The sequence below is a fragment of the Hemiscyllium ocellatum genome, chromosome 17, assembly GCF_020745735.1.
Source record: "Hemiscyllium ocellatum isolate sHemOce1 chromosome 17, sHemOce1.pat.X.cur, whole genome shotgun sequence".
Lineage (NCBI taxonomy): Eukaryota > Metazoa > Chordata > Chondrichthyes > Orectolobiformes > Hemiscylliidae > Hemiscyllium > Hemiscyllium ocellatum.
The window spans coordinates 61398937-61414835 of NC_083417.1; the positions used below are offsets into that span (position 1 = coordinate 61398937).

The 15899-nt window shown below is 38.8% G+C and overlaps 1 protein-coding gene across 4 annotated transcripts in view; it reads left to right on the forward strand.

The window, feature by feature from the left end:
* wdr59 (WD repeat domain 59) overlaps positions 1-15899 on the forward strand; it is a 97775-nt gene that overhangs the window by 33669 nt on the left and 48207 nt on the right. For all 4 annotated transcript variants that reach the window (XR_009645626.1, XM_060838222.1, XM_060838224.1 and 1 more), the window contains exons 10-18: positions 739-898; positions 3346-3425; positions 4326-4461; positions 5852-5979; positions 6943-7107; positions 8455-8550; positions 11157-11322; positions 13723-13792; positions 14306-14459. Coding sequence is in view for 3 of the 4 variants with exons in the window: in XM_060838222.1 (XP_060694205.1) it covers positions 739-898; positions 3346-3425; positions 4326-4461; positions 5852-5979; positions 6943-7107; positions 8455-8550; positions 11157-11322; positions 13723-13792; positions 14306-14459 (1155 nt within the window). In the remaining variant the exon portion in view is untranslated. The remainder of the gene's footprint in view (positions 1-738; positions 899-3345; positions 3426-4325; positions 4462-5851; positions 5980-6942; positions 7108-8454; positions 8551-11156; positions 11323-13722; positions 13793-14305; positions 14460-15899) is intronic.

The following is a 15899-nucleotide window of genomic DNA, read 5'->3' on the forward strand; positions in this document are numbered from 1 at the left end:
ACACTGTCCCCAGTCTACTGATTTAAAAAAAAATCAAGTTAACAGAATACAATGCTTAGGCTACTGTACTTAGGTGAGAATTACGAGTTCTTATAAATAAGCAATCTGTAATCACAAGTCAACAGCTATGGCTCCATTTGTCAAGGCCTAGCCCACCCTTTCATTTGTTATCAGTTAATTTACAAACAACTTAGCCGACTGCTTAAGTAACACAGGATGAATACCATACACTGAGTCTTAAATGTCTTGTTTTTAAAAGTATAGCAATTCCTTCCATAATCAGAGGTTTTAAACAATCCCATTTCTATTTCAGTTCACTTTAAAATGCAGAAGTTAAAATTGTTTAGTCTTTAGTATTTTGCCTACTTGATGATGTTTGAGAGAAGCTGAGACTAGCTTTATTTTCTTTTATTCTTTCCCTGGTAAATACTTAGCTTCCATTTAACTCCTTCCTTTCAGAGCACAGGTTGAAATCTAAATCTGTATTTTGCCAAAAATGACAGTACTGCTATGTACTAGGTTATTTGGGCTCGCTCTACTCCAATAAGCTTGATTTGTTAAAGTACTTTTTTGACGACCTGACATTGAACAATGTTTTAGGTTTCTTCTGTTACTTTGAAGTAGATGCTTGAGGTATTTGTGTGCCTAAAAACTAAGCCTGATGTTTTCCTTCAAGAATAAATTGTAATTTTCCTGTTTATTATAATTTACTGTATAATTATTTCCTGTCTTTGACAGCCGTTTAGCAATGGCTTAGTGACGGTAATGGTCCCACAGTTACGTCGTGGTGAGAATAGTCTCCTTCTATGGAATGTTTTAGACTTAAATGTCCCAGTTCATACCTTTGTTGGACATGATGATGTGGTGCTGGAATTTCATTGGCGAAAACAGAGGGAAGGTAAGACGTCCATAATAGATACAAGTAGTCAATGGTTTTAATCTCAAAGTGAGATCCAGCTAGATGTGTGACCTGTAAGATGTATTTCAGTTGTAAATATATAAATAGAATTCTTTTATTTTCTCTTTTATTCTTCTTCCCCAATCTGTGGAGCGTTGTAGCCTCCATTATAGTTTCCATTTAATATGCTCTTTACATTTTTAGCTAATTTAAAAATCAACATATTTTCAGAAGAAAGAGCTATGTGTACAATAATCACAGTTACTCCTGGTTTTTCCCATCTGAGCAAATTTACCAATCCCATTGATTAAAGAGATGAGAAGTGCCAAGTGATATCATGGTCAGCAATGAATAGACAAGAAGTAAATCAGGAGAGAAGAGGTATTGGAGTTTAGTTTGATTGACTGTAATCAAAGACTACAAAGAGGAGGAACTATATACAATTGTGACCATCATAGTTGTTCATAATTTCACCTCTGAAACTAATGGAGGAATTAAAAAAAGTGTCTGTAGGAGGGGTAAACATCAATCTGAGAGACAACACGTTCAAGGGCATGAGAGGAAAGTGCTGATAGCTTGCAAGAAATACAGTTAAATCCAATCTGAAAGTCTATTGGATAAGCCTTAATGAAGATTGTTCCCCTACTATTGGGATGGTTTTTGACGGTATATGGATGAAAGTCAGATTATTGTTAACCAGCTTAATGGCTTTTGACATGCACAGCCTCAAACCAATCAGCAACCTGATGATGCTTGAATCTTTCTTTGTACAGAGGCCCCTACAGTCAGCCAGTCCATAAATCTTTACACCCACAGCTTGAACAAAGCACCAGTTTAAACACGACATACAAATGAGTTTCAGTAACTTTTTGAATTAAAGTAATTCCTGCCTTGGACCTTTGCTGTAAAACAGTCCTTTCCCCAGTTCAGTCACCAATCAAAAATTAAGTGAAATAATAAGATAATGGTCCTTACACTATTGAAATACTCTTCTGAAAGTTGATACCTGCTTTTGATCGTGATCCTTTCCTTGGAGTGAAATATTGTCAAAAGTGTTATGGATTTGTTAAACCTAATTTATTTCTCATCCATTGGTTGTTGATGTTTGCATGAAGTAGAGAAGTCTGTGAACCTGTTCTGCATGGAGGCACAGTAGCTCAGTGGATAGCACTACTGCTCCTCAACACCCAGGACCCAGGTTCAATTCTACCTTCGGGCGATTGTCTGTGTGGAGTTTGCATATTCTCCTCATGTCTGTGTGAGTTTCCTTCTGGTGCTATGGTTTCCTCCCATAGTCCAGAAATGTGCAATTTAGGTGGATTTGCCATGCTAAACTGCCCATTATGTCTAGGGATGTGTTGGCTAGGTAGATTAGCCATGGGAAATGCAGGGTGAGGGTAGGGGGTGGGCCTGGGTGAAATGATCTTCAGAGGGTTGGTATGGACTGAATGACATGCTTCCACACTCTCGGGAATCTGAGATTCCATAATTTGATTTGGTGACCAATGTTGAAGTTCTTTAAAATCTTAGGAATTGTGTTTTCCGCATTCACCGATTTGCTGATCTGCCATATGGGTACAATAGCTTGAATTTCTTGGGTAGAAAATTTGGTACTGATGTCTTTGTTACACTGGTTGGCGATCATTTTCTTGATTTGGATAATGGTTGTTAGGATTTTGATCTTATATACACTCATCTTGTTGTGAAGGTTGTTGTTTCAGTACAAGACTTGAAAGCTGTTGGAAGTTTGTCCTGTTTTCAATGCCAAGCTTAGTTTTCCTTTACCAAAGCGGTGGCTTCAGAGATATGAAGGAAGATCTTCAGTTTTGAAGATGGCTGAATGAAACTTTCTCAGAATGGCTTCAATCAATGTTTTTTGTCAGTATAAAAGGAGGCAGTTCCAATTGCTGGAAAAACTCAGCAGGTCTGGCAGTATAGATGGAGAGAAATCAGTTGACATTTCAGGACCAATGTTGTTGCTTGTGCTAGTGTTTTCTGCCTCTGAGGTATTTTCATACTAAATATAACACCATGTGATCAGAGTCATGTTGTCTTTCTTTGTCTCTAATGTTGCAATTTAATAATTTAATACTTTTTAATTCCACAACAAAACTTTCATTTCTCACCCAAATTATTGATGTAATAAATCAGTGTCTTTAAGTTGATTGTGCGACACTGAGTATGTTGGCCTTTTCAGAATACTCAGTCCATTGATATTGAATTTCCCATGCAGTACTTTGGGTGAGGTTGATGAAGATAATCTCGCAGATAGATCGATTGTTGTCCTATCAGTCACTAGCTGCTGTCACAATCCGAGTGATGTAAACCTCCCTGTTTATCCTCACTGAGACAGTGACTTCGATGAACAGTTGCAAATATCTGCAGTGCATGCATTGTCTTGTAATTGGAGTCTGGCAATATCCTAAATCTCATTTCTTTTTTTGTAGAATTGAAGGACTATCAGTTGGTTACCTGGTCACGTGACCAGACTTTACGAATGTGGCGGATAGACATGCAACTGCAGCGGGTAAGTGTTTTTAATTGGTTCAATGATTCATTTAATTCGTATAATCTGTTCTGGTAATTTGCCTCGTGTCATTATCTTTCCATAAAGCTGAAGGTATCAGTTGGCTGCTGTCTCAGCATGGTCACCCATGCAAAAGTACTTTTATGGAGAATCAGGGTTATGCGAGGTATTTGTCAATGGTGATAAATTTTGTATATCAACTTGCTTGTTCATTTTTCTTCTTTTATGCATGACTGGGGGATGGGGGTGGTGGTGGGGGAGAAAAACCAAAGGATATGTTTAATTGTTTGAATGCAATTTTAAGGTGAGATTTACATGTTTATGGGTGAACGTAACTTCAGCACATCCCTTCAACTAAACGTCTGTAACTTGGGAGTGGAAATGATACTGGTTATGATGCTAAGGTAAATTCTTAATCAGAAACCTGTTCTGTTACATTTGGCTGCATTTCATGGATATATTTTCTCAGTGTCCAAATTTGAGTGTATTACTTGCAATAGGTATTTGGAAGGTGATGTTGATATCAATTTGAAGAGAGGCGGAGTAAATAGGACGAAGTGAATGCCTATCAAAGATCCTTTCCTCTTTAGTGGAAGAAGTGGATGTTTATTGTCTGCTACTGATAAACTGAGTGGAGATTGAACTTGTTCAGGGAAGGATGTGGCTGGGTCAAATTTCATTAATAAAAGATGTGACATTGTGCTGCTATGGGTATCCCTTTATAGTCATTGCATTTCGAGGGATACAAATGTACAGTAGTTGAAATGGAGGAACAGGATGGTTTGGGAGGCTACAATACTACAGTATCAGTTATGTGGATAGTATGGTAACTTGGCTGCAGGAATAATTGATTTTCCATGCAACCTCAGGACAATGCTTTGATAAGTTGTTTTGTTTCAGCTCTGTGCGAATGATATGCTAGATGGCGATGAGTTAACTGATGGTGTTTCCCTGCTGCCAGAGACAGAAAAAGTTCTTCATTCACAGGACACTGATCCTCACCCAACACTAAGTCATGTAAACGAAGAGGATGAAGGTAAGATTGTTATAAAGTTCAAAATGAAATTCTTTGTACATTGATTGTGAATTACTGCTTAGATAGTTGCCACGTGGAGATTGGGAGACCACATGTTAGTTCTGACATTGTGTCAGGAACCTTGTGTGTTACAGGTGTCTGAAGTAGCAGAATTTGGGAGCCCAAATCTCCCCATTCAATTCAAGCTTTTCTACAGTTTGTCACTGTTTGCTAAAACTTTTATTCCAAAGTGTTTGGGCGTGCTGTAGTATGGGAGTGATGATGTCTGCTGTTGGGAGTTGGGAAGGATATTTCCCTTTGTTTGCATAAATCTAATCTGTTAGCACTCATTAGTAACCTGCATGTCTGACTCTGGATGCTGCCAAAAGACTTGGGGGGCGCGGAATTAGGGCAGAGATGCCAAGTGTCCTACCAGTTAATACTTGATTTGGATAGTTTGTGTCTGTTTTGTACAATGCTCATGTCTGCACATACTCACTGTGGTATGAGCATTTCACCACACTGGTGCTCAGAGTTCTGTCTAAAGACCACCATAGTAGCATTATTACAATTGAAAAAGTCACTTATCTTCACCCCTGTACTTCAGTTACCATGAAGATTCATGCAGTGATTATGTCATAACTCTGAGCACTGGAGCTGATGGGCTGCCCCTATAATGTTGAATTATATTTAGACTGGGTGAGTCCTTTGGCATTTTATCTTTATATCTGAGCACTTAAAAAAAGTGGGTGAAAATTATTTATCTAAGCACAAACTGTAATTTTGACATTTTTCTAGTTTCAAAACTTTGGTACGGTGCATTTTAGAAAAATTTTTAAATAGTGAAAGATGAATTAAAACAGTACTTTGAAAATGACGATTAAATATCACATCTGGTCCAGACAATATTAAATTGCAGGGTTTTAAAAAAATAATTTCTGTGTTTGATCATAATTCCAAAGAAAGGTATTTCAAGTGGGGAATTACTTTGGAGATGTATACACATTTGGTGAATGTCTTAGCTTACTACAGTTGGGCTGTTAGTTTTATGCTGAATAGTTTAGAATTGTCTACCATTTTGAGGAAATATGTATGACCCTCCTGTGGTCTTGAGGTGGGAATGACTTTGTAATGAGATCTGAGTGGTGAATGCTGGTGTAAAGCATGCAGACCATGCGGGTGAAGAGTGCTTAAGTAAGTTTCTTTGTTGCCCAGACTAAACCTTGTTTTACTAAATGACAGGGATCTAAGCATTGAGGTTTTATACAGTCAACCCCTCCTGCAGCGTACTTGATGAAATAGATGTTTATGTCCTATGCTTGTCAACAACCAGTCTTCTCCTTGCTCTGCTCAGGTAAGTTTCCTGTGCGTGACAACTGCACTTAACCTTTGCATATTCTTTTTCTTCCAGTACTGCGAGAGGATTTTCACAACCACGTCGCAATCAGCTCCAAACCTGATTACCTTGGACTACCACAGACATTGCAGCAAGAATTCTCACTGGTTAATCTACAAATCCGTAATGTAATGGTTGATGAGGTTTGTGTGAATGCAGTGAATTACAGTTGCAGTGGTTGGTCTTTTTTTTTGAAATTCAAGCATGGGGTGACGATGTCACCGTCATTTATTGCCCATCCCTAATTGCCCAGAGGGCGGTTAAGAGTCAAACACATTGCTGTGAGTCTGGAGTCACATGTAGGCCATAGCAAGTATGGATGGCAGTTTCCTTTCCTAAAGGACATTAGTGAACTTGCTGCCTTCCTTTCCTTCTCTCCATCCTTGCCCATTCTGGAACAATATTTTTGATGATTGTCTTAGTTCAATTCTTGTCACCTCAGCCTATCTGGAAGAGGTCATCAGTTACATTTGTTTCTTTTTTTCCTTCTGTTCTGGTAAACAGTATGCACTAATGGTATCAAAGGAATGAGCCACTCATGAAAACTTTTGTGGCTTTGAAGTCTTTTGCCATCTTGCCATACTGTTTGCTTTTAAACCATGTCCTACTGTATAAGATATCTGAAGTTAGAGAAAAAAACTGGTGCCGCTTTGGTGCTTAGAAATTGGAGTTTGTGTTCAGATGATCAGATGATAGGAACCTCAAACTGGGTTTTGAGAGAGGTTTTTCTTTCACAGTAGAGGAACCTCAATTATCCAAGCGAGATGGGCGGGCACCCAGAGGGAACCCATAAAGACATAGGGTGAGCAAACTCCACGCAGGCAGTTGCCAAAGGGTGGAATCAAACCTGGCGCTGTAAGGCAACAGTGCTAGCCACTGAGCTGTCCCTACACTGAGGCTTGTTTTAAGTTAATTTGGGACATTTATTTTTCTTTGCAACTCTTGAAAAGATGTTTTAAATGCAAACCTGCGACAAAATGAGTTTCATTTTTCAGTGAGGTTAATGAAAAATCAATTTCCCAGAACATCTTCAGGATAATTGTGATTTTGATTTCTGTTTCAACTGTGTGAATGGTGTCAACAATATTATGTTCTGAATGGTATAGATGGATGCTGTAAATCGCAACTGCACAGTCTCGGTACATTGTGGAAATCTCCGGGTGAAAATGGTTGTGATGTTTCCAGTACAATATCCAAACAATGCTGCTCCTTCTTTCCAATTCATTAACCCCACTACCATCAGCTCAAGCATGAGGACAAAACTTCTGAAGGTAAACTAACCATGTATGAAAAATATTTAATTATAGGAGAACTAACTGCTGTAGATAGCTTTCAAATAGAATCTTTGGTTGTGGTGCTCTATTAATGATACTGAAAAATGAAGTACTTTATTGTGAATAGAAATTAAGAACCATTCAGCCCTTCAAAACTGCTATGCATTCAGTATGATCACGACTGATCCCTTATAATACTCCCTTTTGAACTGCTGTCTCCCCATACCCCTTGATGCCTTTGAGATCTACAATTTATTAACCTCTTCTAAAATACATTGAGTGATTTTGGCTCAAAGAATTCCACAGATTCTCTATCATTTGAACGAAGTTTTTTTTTCATCACAATCTTAAATGGTCTACCCCATATTCTGAGACTGTGACTTCTGGACTCTTGACTCCCCAACCAGGGAAAACATCTTCCTACATCTAATTTGTCCAACCCTATTAGAATTTTCTTTGTTTCTGTCGGGTTCCTCCATACTTCTAAACTCTAATGAATGCAGAAGCAATTTAACGAATATCTCTTCATAGGACAGATCAGACATGCCCATGATACCAGAACATAATACTGTCAGCTTAGTGAATCATTGGTGCACTCCCTGTTTGGCAAGGGAGACCTTCAATGCAGTGCTTCAGGTGTGGTCTCACTAAGGCTCTGTATAACTGCAGTAAGCCATCCCTACTTCTGAATTCAAATCCTCTTGTGATAAAGGCCAGTGTACCATTTTACCTTCTGTAGGGTTTACATGAAGTGTTAAATTGTGGTTCCATCTGCTTGTTCCCCTGAATCACATAAATGAGCAAGAGCATGAGTTCTCCTATTGTTTAGGCCAACCTGTTGTTTAGGTCCTCAGCCACTAATACGAGACAGATCAGTCAAATTAATATTGATGCTTTAGGTGGGATCATACATTCAAAATAGTCACTGTTTGCAGAGCAGTCACTGTCCTTGAAAATAATTCATTGATGAAATGCTTTGTGATCTTTCTAGACAGGTAGTAAAGTGTCATGCACATTTGTGTTTGATTTTGTTTTGTTTGTATGTCTAGTTAGAATTTTGAGATGATTGGTTATGATTGTATTTATTGTGTCCCATAAGTTTGAGTAATTTGTTTATTCTGCGTCATGTATATTGTGTTTACCTCTTTGGGTTTGTGTGTAGATTTATTTTTACCTATGTTTGTCTGTATTGTGTTCATTCTGTGTGCTTGTGAATCTGTTTAACGGATTGACTTTTGCCATATTTAGGAATGTAATATGTATTTGGCTTTGTATTGCAGGTTTGTTGCATGTGAAGCTTTTGGTCTAATAGGACTTTTGTAAACCTTTTCATATTTGCTTCAGATTCTGAAGGATACATCCCTCCAGAAAGTGAAACGAAACCAGAGTTGCTTGGAACCTTGTTTGCGCCAGTTGGTGTCTAGTCTGGACGCGATTGTGGTAAGACATCAATGACCCTTTTTATAGGTTGATCCAACCTCAACACACTGTCATATTTGAAGGAGCCATATGTGTGCGTTGGAGAGATTAGATTATCTATAGTGTGGAAACAGGCCCTTCGGCCCAACAAGTCCACACCGACCCTCCGAACAGCAACCCACCCAGACCCATTCACCGACATTTACCCCTTCACCTGACACTACTGGCAATTTAGCATGACCAATTTTTGGACTGTGGAAGGAAACCCATGCAGGCATGGAGAGAGTGTGCAAACTCCACACAGTTGCCTGAAGTGGGAATTGAACCCGGGCCTCTGGCACTGTGAGGCAGCAGTGCTAACCACTGTGCCACCCATGATATGATTACGAAGCCTTGCAGTCACATTTGCTGTGTAAATACCTTTCAAAATGATGCCATAATCAATTTCTACAGACTTGAGTGAATTTTGGTTTAAATTGAGAATTAGAATTGTTGACTTGTTAAATAGAAAGCAGCTATTTGCCCTGTTGTGTTCATGCTGACCCTCCTAAGGAACAGATCACACATTGACTTTACCACACACTTTTTGCATGTTGCTACACATTCCGCCAGTTCAGATATTTGGAATAGAAATCGGAAGGAGTGTGATTAAAAATCCTGTCATACAACTTGTCACAAAGTGTCAATTGACAAAATTCTGAACAATACTTTGAAAAGTCAGGAAATGCTAAGAGAGTTAAGTGTATCAGGAGAGAGAGAAATGGGTTAATTTCTCACGTCAGTTTCCATTCATCAGAACTTTGTGTAACAGTTACCCTTGTGATAAGTTTTCAGCAAGTTTGAAGCAGCGCAAGTGTGGAGGTTGAGGACAAAGAAAGTATAGAGTGAAAGATTGCAGAGATTCATTGACAAAAGGTATGGTAGTGGAAGGAAGAATGAGTCTGAACTGAGACTAGAAATAAAAGAATAGCAGAATCATCAATAGATGAGATGTTATTTTGCTTATAACTATGATCTGTGTTACTCTGTACACTATCTTTGGAATTTCATTCTCTAGAATTGTATGCAATTGCAACTTGTCATGTTAATTTGCAGAGTGGTTAGGAGAGTTTTTGTTTCTCTGCAGAGAATTGTCTCATTAATCATAGGAACCAAAAATCAAATCCTCACCTGAATGGCAGTTTCTTTTGTGGTTGAGTGTTGTCAAAGGGGAAAGAGACCTGATGATACTCAGCTGGATTTTACCACTTGTCTTTGGAGCTTTGGGAACCCCAAATCAGGCCAGACATTAAAAATTGATCCATCTGGTGGGAATTCCTTTCTTGATAGCAGCCTGCTGTGTCTAAATCATTATATGCTTGCATTGTATTAATGGTGCAACACTGTAAAGGAAGATCATTTCATAAGAGTAATAAAGTACCTTTTCAAACCGAAATATGCTGGGACAGTGCTTATCAATGAACCTGCTTGCAATTGTTTCAGTTTTGAAATTTATAATATATTAGATAAGTTTATATTTCACGTCGTCAATCAAAGGGATCTGCTGGAACAGATGTTTAATTTTGGTAGGCTGTTCCGCTGCTATTCTTCATGTTTGTCTCTTTTCTTAGTTAATGCAAAGATAGAAACCAAACTCAAAAATAATCATGATTTGTGCCGGTGTTGCACCGGGATGTACAAAGTTAAAAGTCACACAAGACCAGGTTATAGTCCAACAGGTTTATTTGGAAGCACGAGCTTTCCGAACGCTGCTCCTTCATCAAGTGGTTGTCACTTGATGAAGGAGCAGTGCTTCCAAATAAACCTGTTGGACTATAACCTGGTCTTGTGTGACTTTTAACAAAAATAATCAAACTCCCTTAATTGCCACCACAGTCCCAACCTACCACCTTGCATCTGCTCCACAGCACACTGGACCAAGGTCACATGTTAATGAAAATGCTTACTTGGTAAAATACATGTATTTAGTATTATTTTATGGAAGACACTGCTACTTTACAGATCTTAATGGTATTTGATGGATGATTATAACTTATTGTGCAATTAACAAGTCATGCTCTATTGATTGATATAATGGTTTACGTGAAATTGGTTATTAGTTTAAAATAACTTGTCCAATATTGAATTTAGAACATTACTCAAAATGGCACTGTGTTCTTGACTTAACTACATTGAGCTATGGCTCATTGGTAATGTATGTACTTCTGAAACAACCACCTTGAAAGATGAGAGAACATTATTGAGGTTGTCTCCTGTAGTACGACTGCTGTATAAATTAGTACTTCAATCATGGTGTCCGGTTAACATCCCCCTCTCAACTCAGTCACCTCAATATTACTGTTTGGCCATTTTATTGATGGAACTTTACAGATTAATTGCTATGTAATGATCATGATTATAATAACATTTCTGAGAAACTTGGTAAGATGTGTGTAATTACAGATAGTTTGCCTATTTTCAAACCGGCTCTTTGTATAATTCAAATCTTAATTTACACCTGGTAAAAAGAAACTAATGCAGGCGGTGTGTAGTTCCAAGGCTGAAAGCTGGGATACTGGTCTGTTCAAATGAAAGCTGCTACTTGTTATAGTTTGTAACTTTCCATTTGATTCTGTTTGATTTTATAGAATCAGGACAACAGCGGCTCTGTTAATTCCCAGAATCCATTTGTCCTTGGAAATTCTGTCACGCCTCCACTGCCAACTTTTCCACGAGTCACTAACACGTATGGTTCCTACCAGGATGCCAACATTCCTTTCCCTCGAACCTCTGGGGCACGTTTCTGTGGAGCTGGTTAGTAAACGTTTGAGGAAACCCGTCATTCCAAAGTCACTGTCAGTTCTGGTAGTGTTTCAGCATTGGGTTCATTTTGTTGTCTCTGGTATTGATTGCCTGGATTTGTGAAGAATAGTCCTAATTGTCACTCAAACGCCAACTGAGTGTGGTAGGTAACTGCATGAGAGGTATTCTCCTTGTAAGGTATAGGAGCATCGATACAGTGGTGCATTTATGCTGAACATAGTCAGTATGCACCTATAAATAATTCTAAACATGCATGAGTTTTGTTTAGCTTGAAATCTAATTTATGATGATCTAACAAGTGGACTTTTTGGGCATTGATAGGCATTTTAGTTCATAGGTACTGAACAAGCAAATACATTTTAAAAAATTTTTCCTAACAACATGGACAATTTCGCGTTTTCCCATATTATACATTTATCACATCTTTGTCCACTCATGTAACTGATCGATATCCCTTTGTAGCTCCTTATATCCTCTTTACAACTTAATTTCCCATTTATCTTTGTGTCACCAGCAAATTTGGCGACCATTCTATGTAACCGTGCTCCGTTCTGTAAGCCATTTAGACCCAGCTCTGATCCTTGTGGCAAACCACTCAATACATCTTGCCAATCTGAAAAAGGCCCATTTTATGCATACTGTATGTTTCCTGTTAGCTAACCAATCTTCTATCCTTGCCATTGTGCTACCTCTTACACCATGAACTTTTATTTTCTCACCTAACCGTTTGATGTGGCCCTTTATCAAGTGTCTTCTGGAAATCTAAGTTGAGTTAATGTACTTCCAGCTCCCCTTTATTTCATAACACGTGTTACTTCCTCAAAGTATTTCAAATATGATTTTCCTTTCTCAACACCATGTTGACTTTAAGTTTTGCTGCCTTGAACTTCTCCAAGTGCCTGACTAGCGTTTTTTTAATAATAGTTTTGTATTAGAATACCTTTTCTGTACAACACATAATAACTGCTCTACTAGGTTTTGATTTTTTAAAATTTTGCTTTATTATAGTCCCATGTACCTAAGTACAGTAAAAAGCTTTGTTTTGCGAGCAGGACAAGCAGATCATAGGGGCATAGACAGAGCGAAGCATACAAGGCTCTGGCTGCACAGGAGTTAGGCAAAGCAAGATCAACATTATTTGAAGTTAGAGTGATTCATTCAACAGTCTAACAGCAGCAGGGAAGAAGTTGTTCTTGAACCTGTTGGTGTGTACATTCACGCTTCTGTAATTCTATCTGATGGAAGAGGTTGGAAGAGAGTATTACCGGGGTTGGAGAGGGCTTTGATGTTGGCAGTCTTTCTGATGCAATGAGAAGTCTAAATGGAATTCATGGATGAGAGGTTGGCTTTTGTGATGGTCTAGGCTACTTTCTGTAGTTTCTTATAGTTCTAGGCAGAGCCGTTGCTATATTAGGCTGTAATGCATCCAGATAGAATGCTTCCTATGGTGAATCTTTAAAAGTTGGTGAGGGTCCTTTTGTACATGCCAAATTACCTAGGCCACTTGAGGAAGAAGAGGCATTATTGTGCCTTCTTGACTATCACATCGATGTGAGAGGTCCAGCACAGATTGTTGGTTATTGTCACTTGTAGAAATTTGATGCTCTCAACCTTCTCCACCCCAGCTCTGTTGATAGGAACATGTCCTCCCCCTTTGTTCCTGAAGTCAATGATCAGTTCTTTTGTTTTGGCAACATTGAGAGAGAGGTTGTTACCATTGCACCACAACACCAAGCATTCTATCTCCTTCCTGTATTCTGACTTGTGGTTGGAGAACTTTTGGACTAGAAGCAGGTTCACCTTAGCCTTGGATATGGTTTTCTGTGGACAGAGTCTTTTAGGCAGTGATGTTAACAGTATACTAGCTTTTCACCGACCAGAACGTACCTAACCCCTTATAAGGTCCAAGGGTTTTGGTCATTTAATGGATTCCCTGGATGAACCAATTTATGAAGGTCTTTTTTATGATGCTGGCGTATATCATTGTGTATTGCATTGAGCTAAATGATGCCATTAGAATCAATTTTGGAATAACTAGTTTCAATAGTTTCCCTCTGTTCAGAATTAATTGGGGAGCCACCTTATCTGCTAGTCTTCAAATTTCTAGACTGCAATGGTCCACTCGATAATAGGCTTTCGTAGTCTAGGAGAATAATATTATCTCTGACCTGGTTACTGATGCTCACAACTTAGCAGCAAGTATCAATTTATATCGTAATCAGCTGTGGCCATGTTTTTAGTCCAGTAAAGTTCATTTTAAAATTTAAACAAAGTAATATAGCTTGTAAAACAGTTTATGCTCAGTGAGTGTGATACCAATGTCCACATTTGAATTGAACTTATATGATGCTTCATTTCAAGTGATGACTAAGTTGTGTTTACATTGCCTAGGTTACCTTGTATACTTCATGAGACCAATGACTCTTCACAGGACAGTGTCCCCAACGGAGCCCACACCCAGGTAAAGGAAGACGCTTGCACCACAGAGTTTACACCGCAATTTTTGTTTTTTAAGGCATTTTGTGTGTCCTTGGCAGTTTTGTGTGGTCTCTGGAATTTGCCTGCCTGGTTTGAGGTGGAGATAGGACTGATCAAGGCATTTAAGACAGATTTGAAATTTTGTAAGGAAGAATGTGCAGCAATGCAGAGACCAGACAGTGGCACTCAATAAATTGCTCCTTTGGAGAACCACACAGACACATGGCCACTTGTGTGCTCTAACCATTCTGCAATTTGTGAGATGAGAATTGCATAGTATTTCAAGATTATTTTGCTATTGCTATGGGGTCAAGACGGGCACCGAGAATGGTTCTTATGAGAGTCAGCTAACACCACTGCTTTAATTTTGTGTCTCCCAACAATGATTGTTTTATCAATAGTATTACTTCTACTGACAACGAAGGCTAGTGAGTTACATAATTTATTAATTTTGATGCCATCTTTGATTGATCACAATCTTGTATTATCTATTTAGATCATTGTCGGCTCTCTCTGCCTACCACAGTGGCGGAATCACCCCGATGAAGATCCGTACAGAATCACAGACTAACTTGAGGCTTTACAGTGGGAGCCCAACTCGCAGTGAAAAGGAGCCAGTCTCCATTAGCTCCTTCTATTACAAGGAGCGAGTGAGTATAGTGCACTGGACTTGTGACCAGCCACACAATCCATTGCCTTCGGCCCTTTTTTTATTTTATTCGTTCGTAGGATATGGACGTCACTGGCTAGGCTGGCGTTTTTCACCCATCGCTAATTGTCTAGAAGGCAGTTAAGGGTCAACTACTTTGTCCTGGGTCTGGAGTCACATCTACATTACCAGACCAGGTAAGGATGTCAGATTTCCTTCCCTAAAGAAATCCGATGAGATTTTACAACAATCCTCAGTAATTTACATGGTCACCATTTGATTAGCTTTTATTCCAGGTTCTTATTCAGTTGAAACGTCACCATCTGTGATGGTGCAATTTAAACCTGTGTTCCCATAGCAGTAGCATGGAGGTCTGGCATGCCATGCTTAATGACATTACCACAATGTCACTGCATCCCCCTTATCTCAAACTTCAGACTTCCACTTATATCGCAACTAGTTGAATTGCATTTTCACCACGGTTTCACTCAGTTCTCCAAGACGTGGAGACTTTGAGGCTAGTATGATGAACCTTTCAATGCCGTGTGATTGAATTCTCTGTTGCAGTGCTTTGTCAATTTGTTGAGTGGTTTTGTTTTGGTTTCCAGAGAACTGATGCACCAATGCCCTGTTATCTGTTTCTCAAGCTGCGGCTAGCTGTAGAGGTGCATTTATGGGTGATGAGCCAGATTGGAGTATAAAAGAAACGTATGATGGGATTTTCAAAAGTGCAAACAATTGATTTTCTAAAAACATGCATCACAGAAAAAATTTACTTGAAGTCTGATCTTAATTGATAGCGAAGCATTGATCAGTTGCCTGTGTGCATGAGTTTTGTTTCTTTTCGGCTGGTTAACCTATGAACAGCTACTTCGACCAGGGAGACATCAATGACACCAACAAGCATCGTCTTGCAGATGGGGGCTCTTTAGTTATGTGGATTGTCTTTTAAGACTTGACTCTGAGGCACACCTGACCACACTCTTCCTGTAATCTAATTATTTTAACTGTTAAAATCAGATGGGACCAACTTTAGATCCTCTCACCTGTCTTACAGAATTTAAGATTTTTTTTTGCTTGACTCATTGCATTAATGCTTCCATTAGCTTAGCTGATGCAAATGTCAGGTCCTGACTCAATGCTGTAACTTTTCCGTGACAACACATTAAAAACCTGTTTGGGTGGATGAATACTGGTCATTATGGTTGCTACCTTATTTCCTCTACAGTGTCATTATTACAACCCATAGTCTTGCAGTGGCAATATTGTGCTTTTCTCTTTGGTTGCTCGTGGGAACTTTTTATTTTAATTTCAGTAAGCAGTTACTTAAAAGAAGCATACGTCTGTTTGAAGAATCCTCCATTATTGTCCCTTAAGGTTCTAGGTGCTCTGCTATCAGCGAAAACTTGACTGATTTTGTCATTGCCCTTGGCTGAAATCC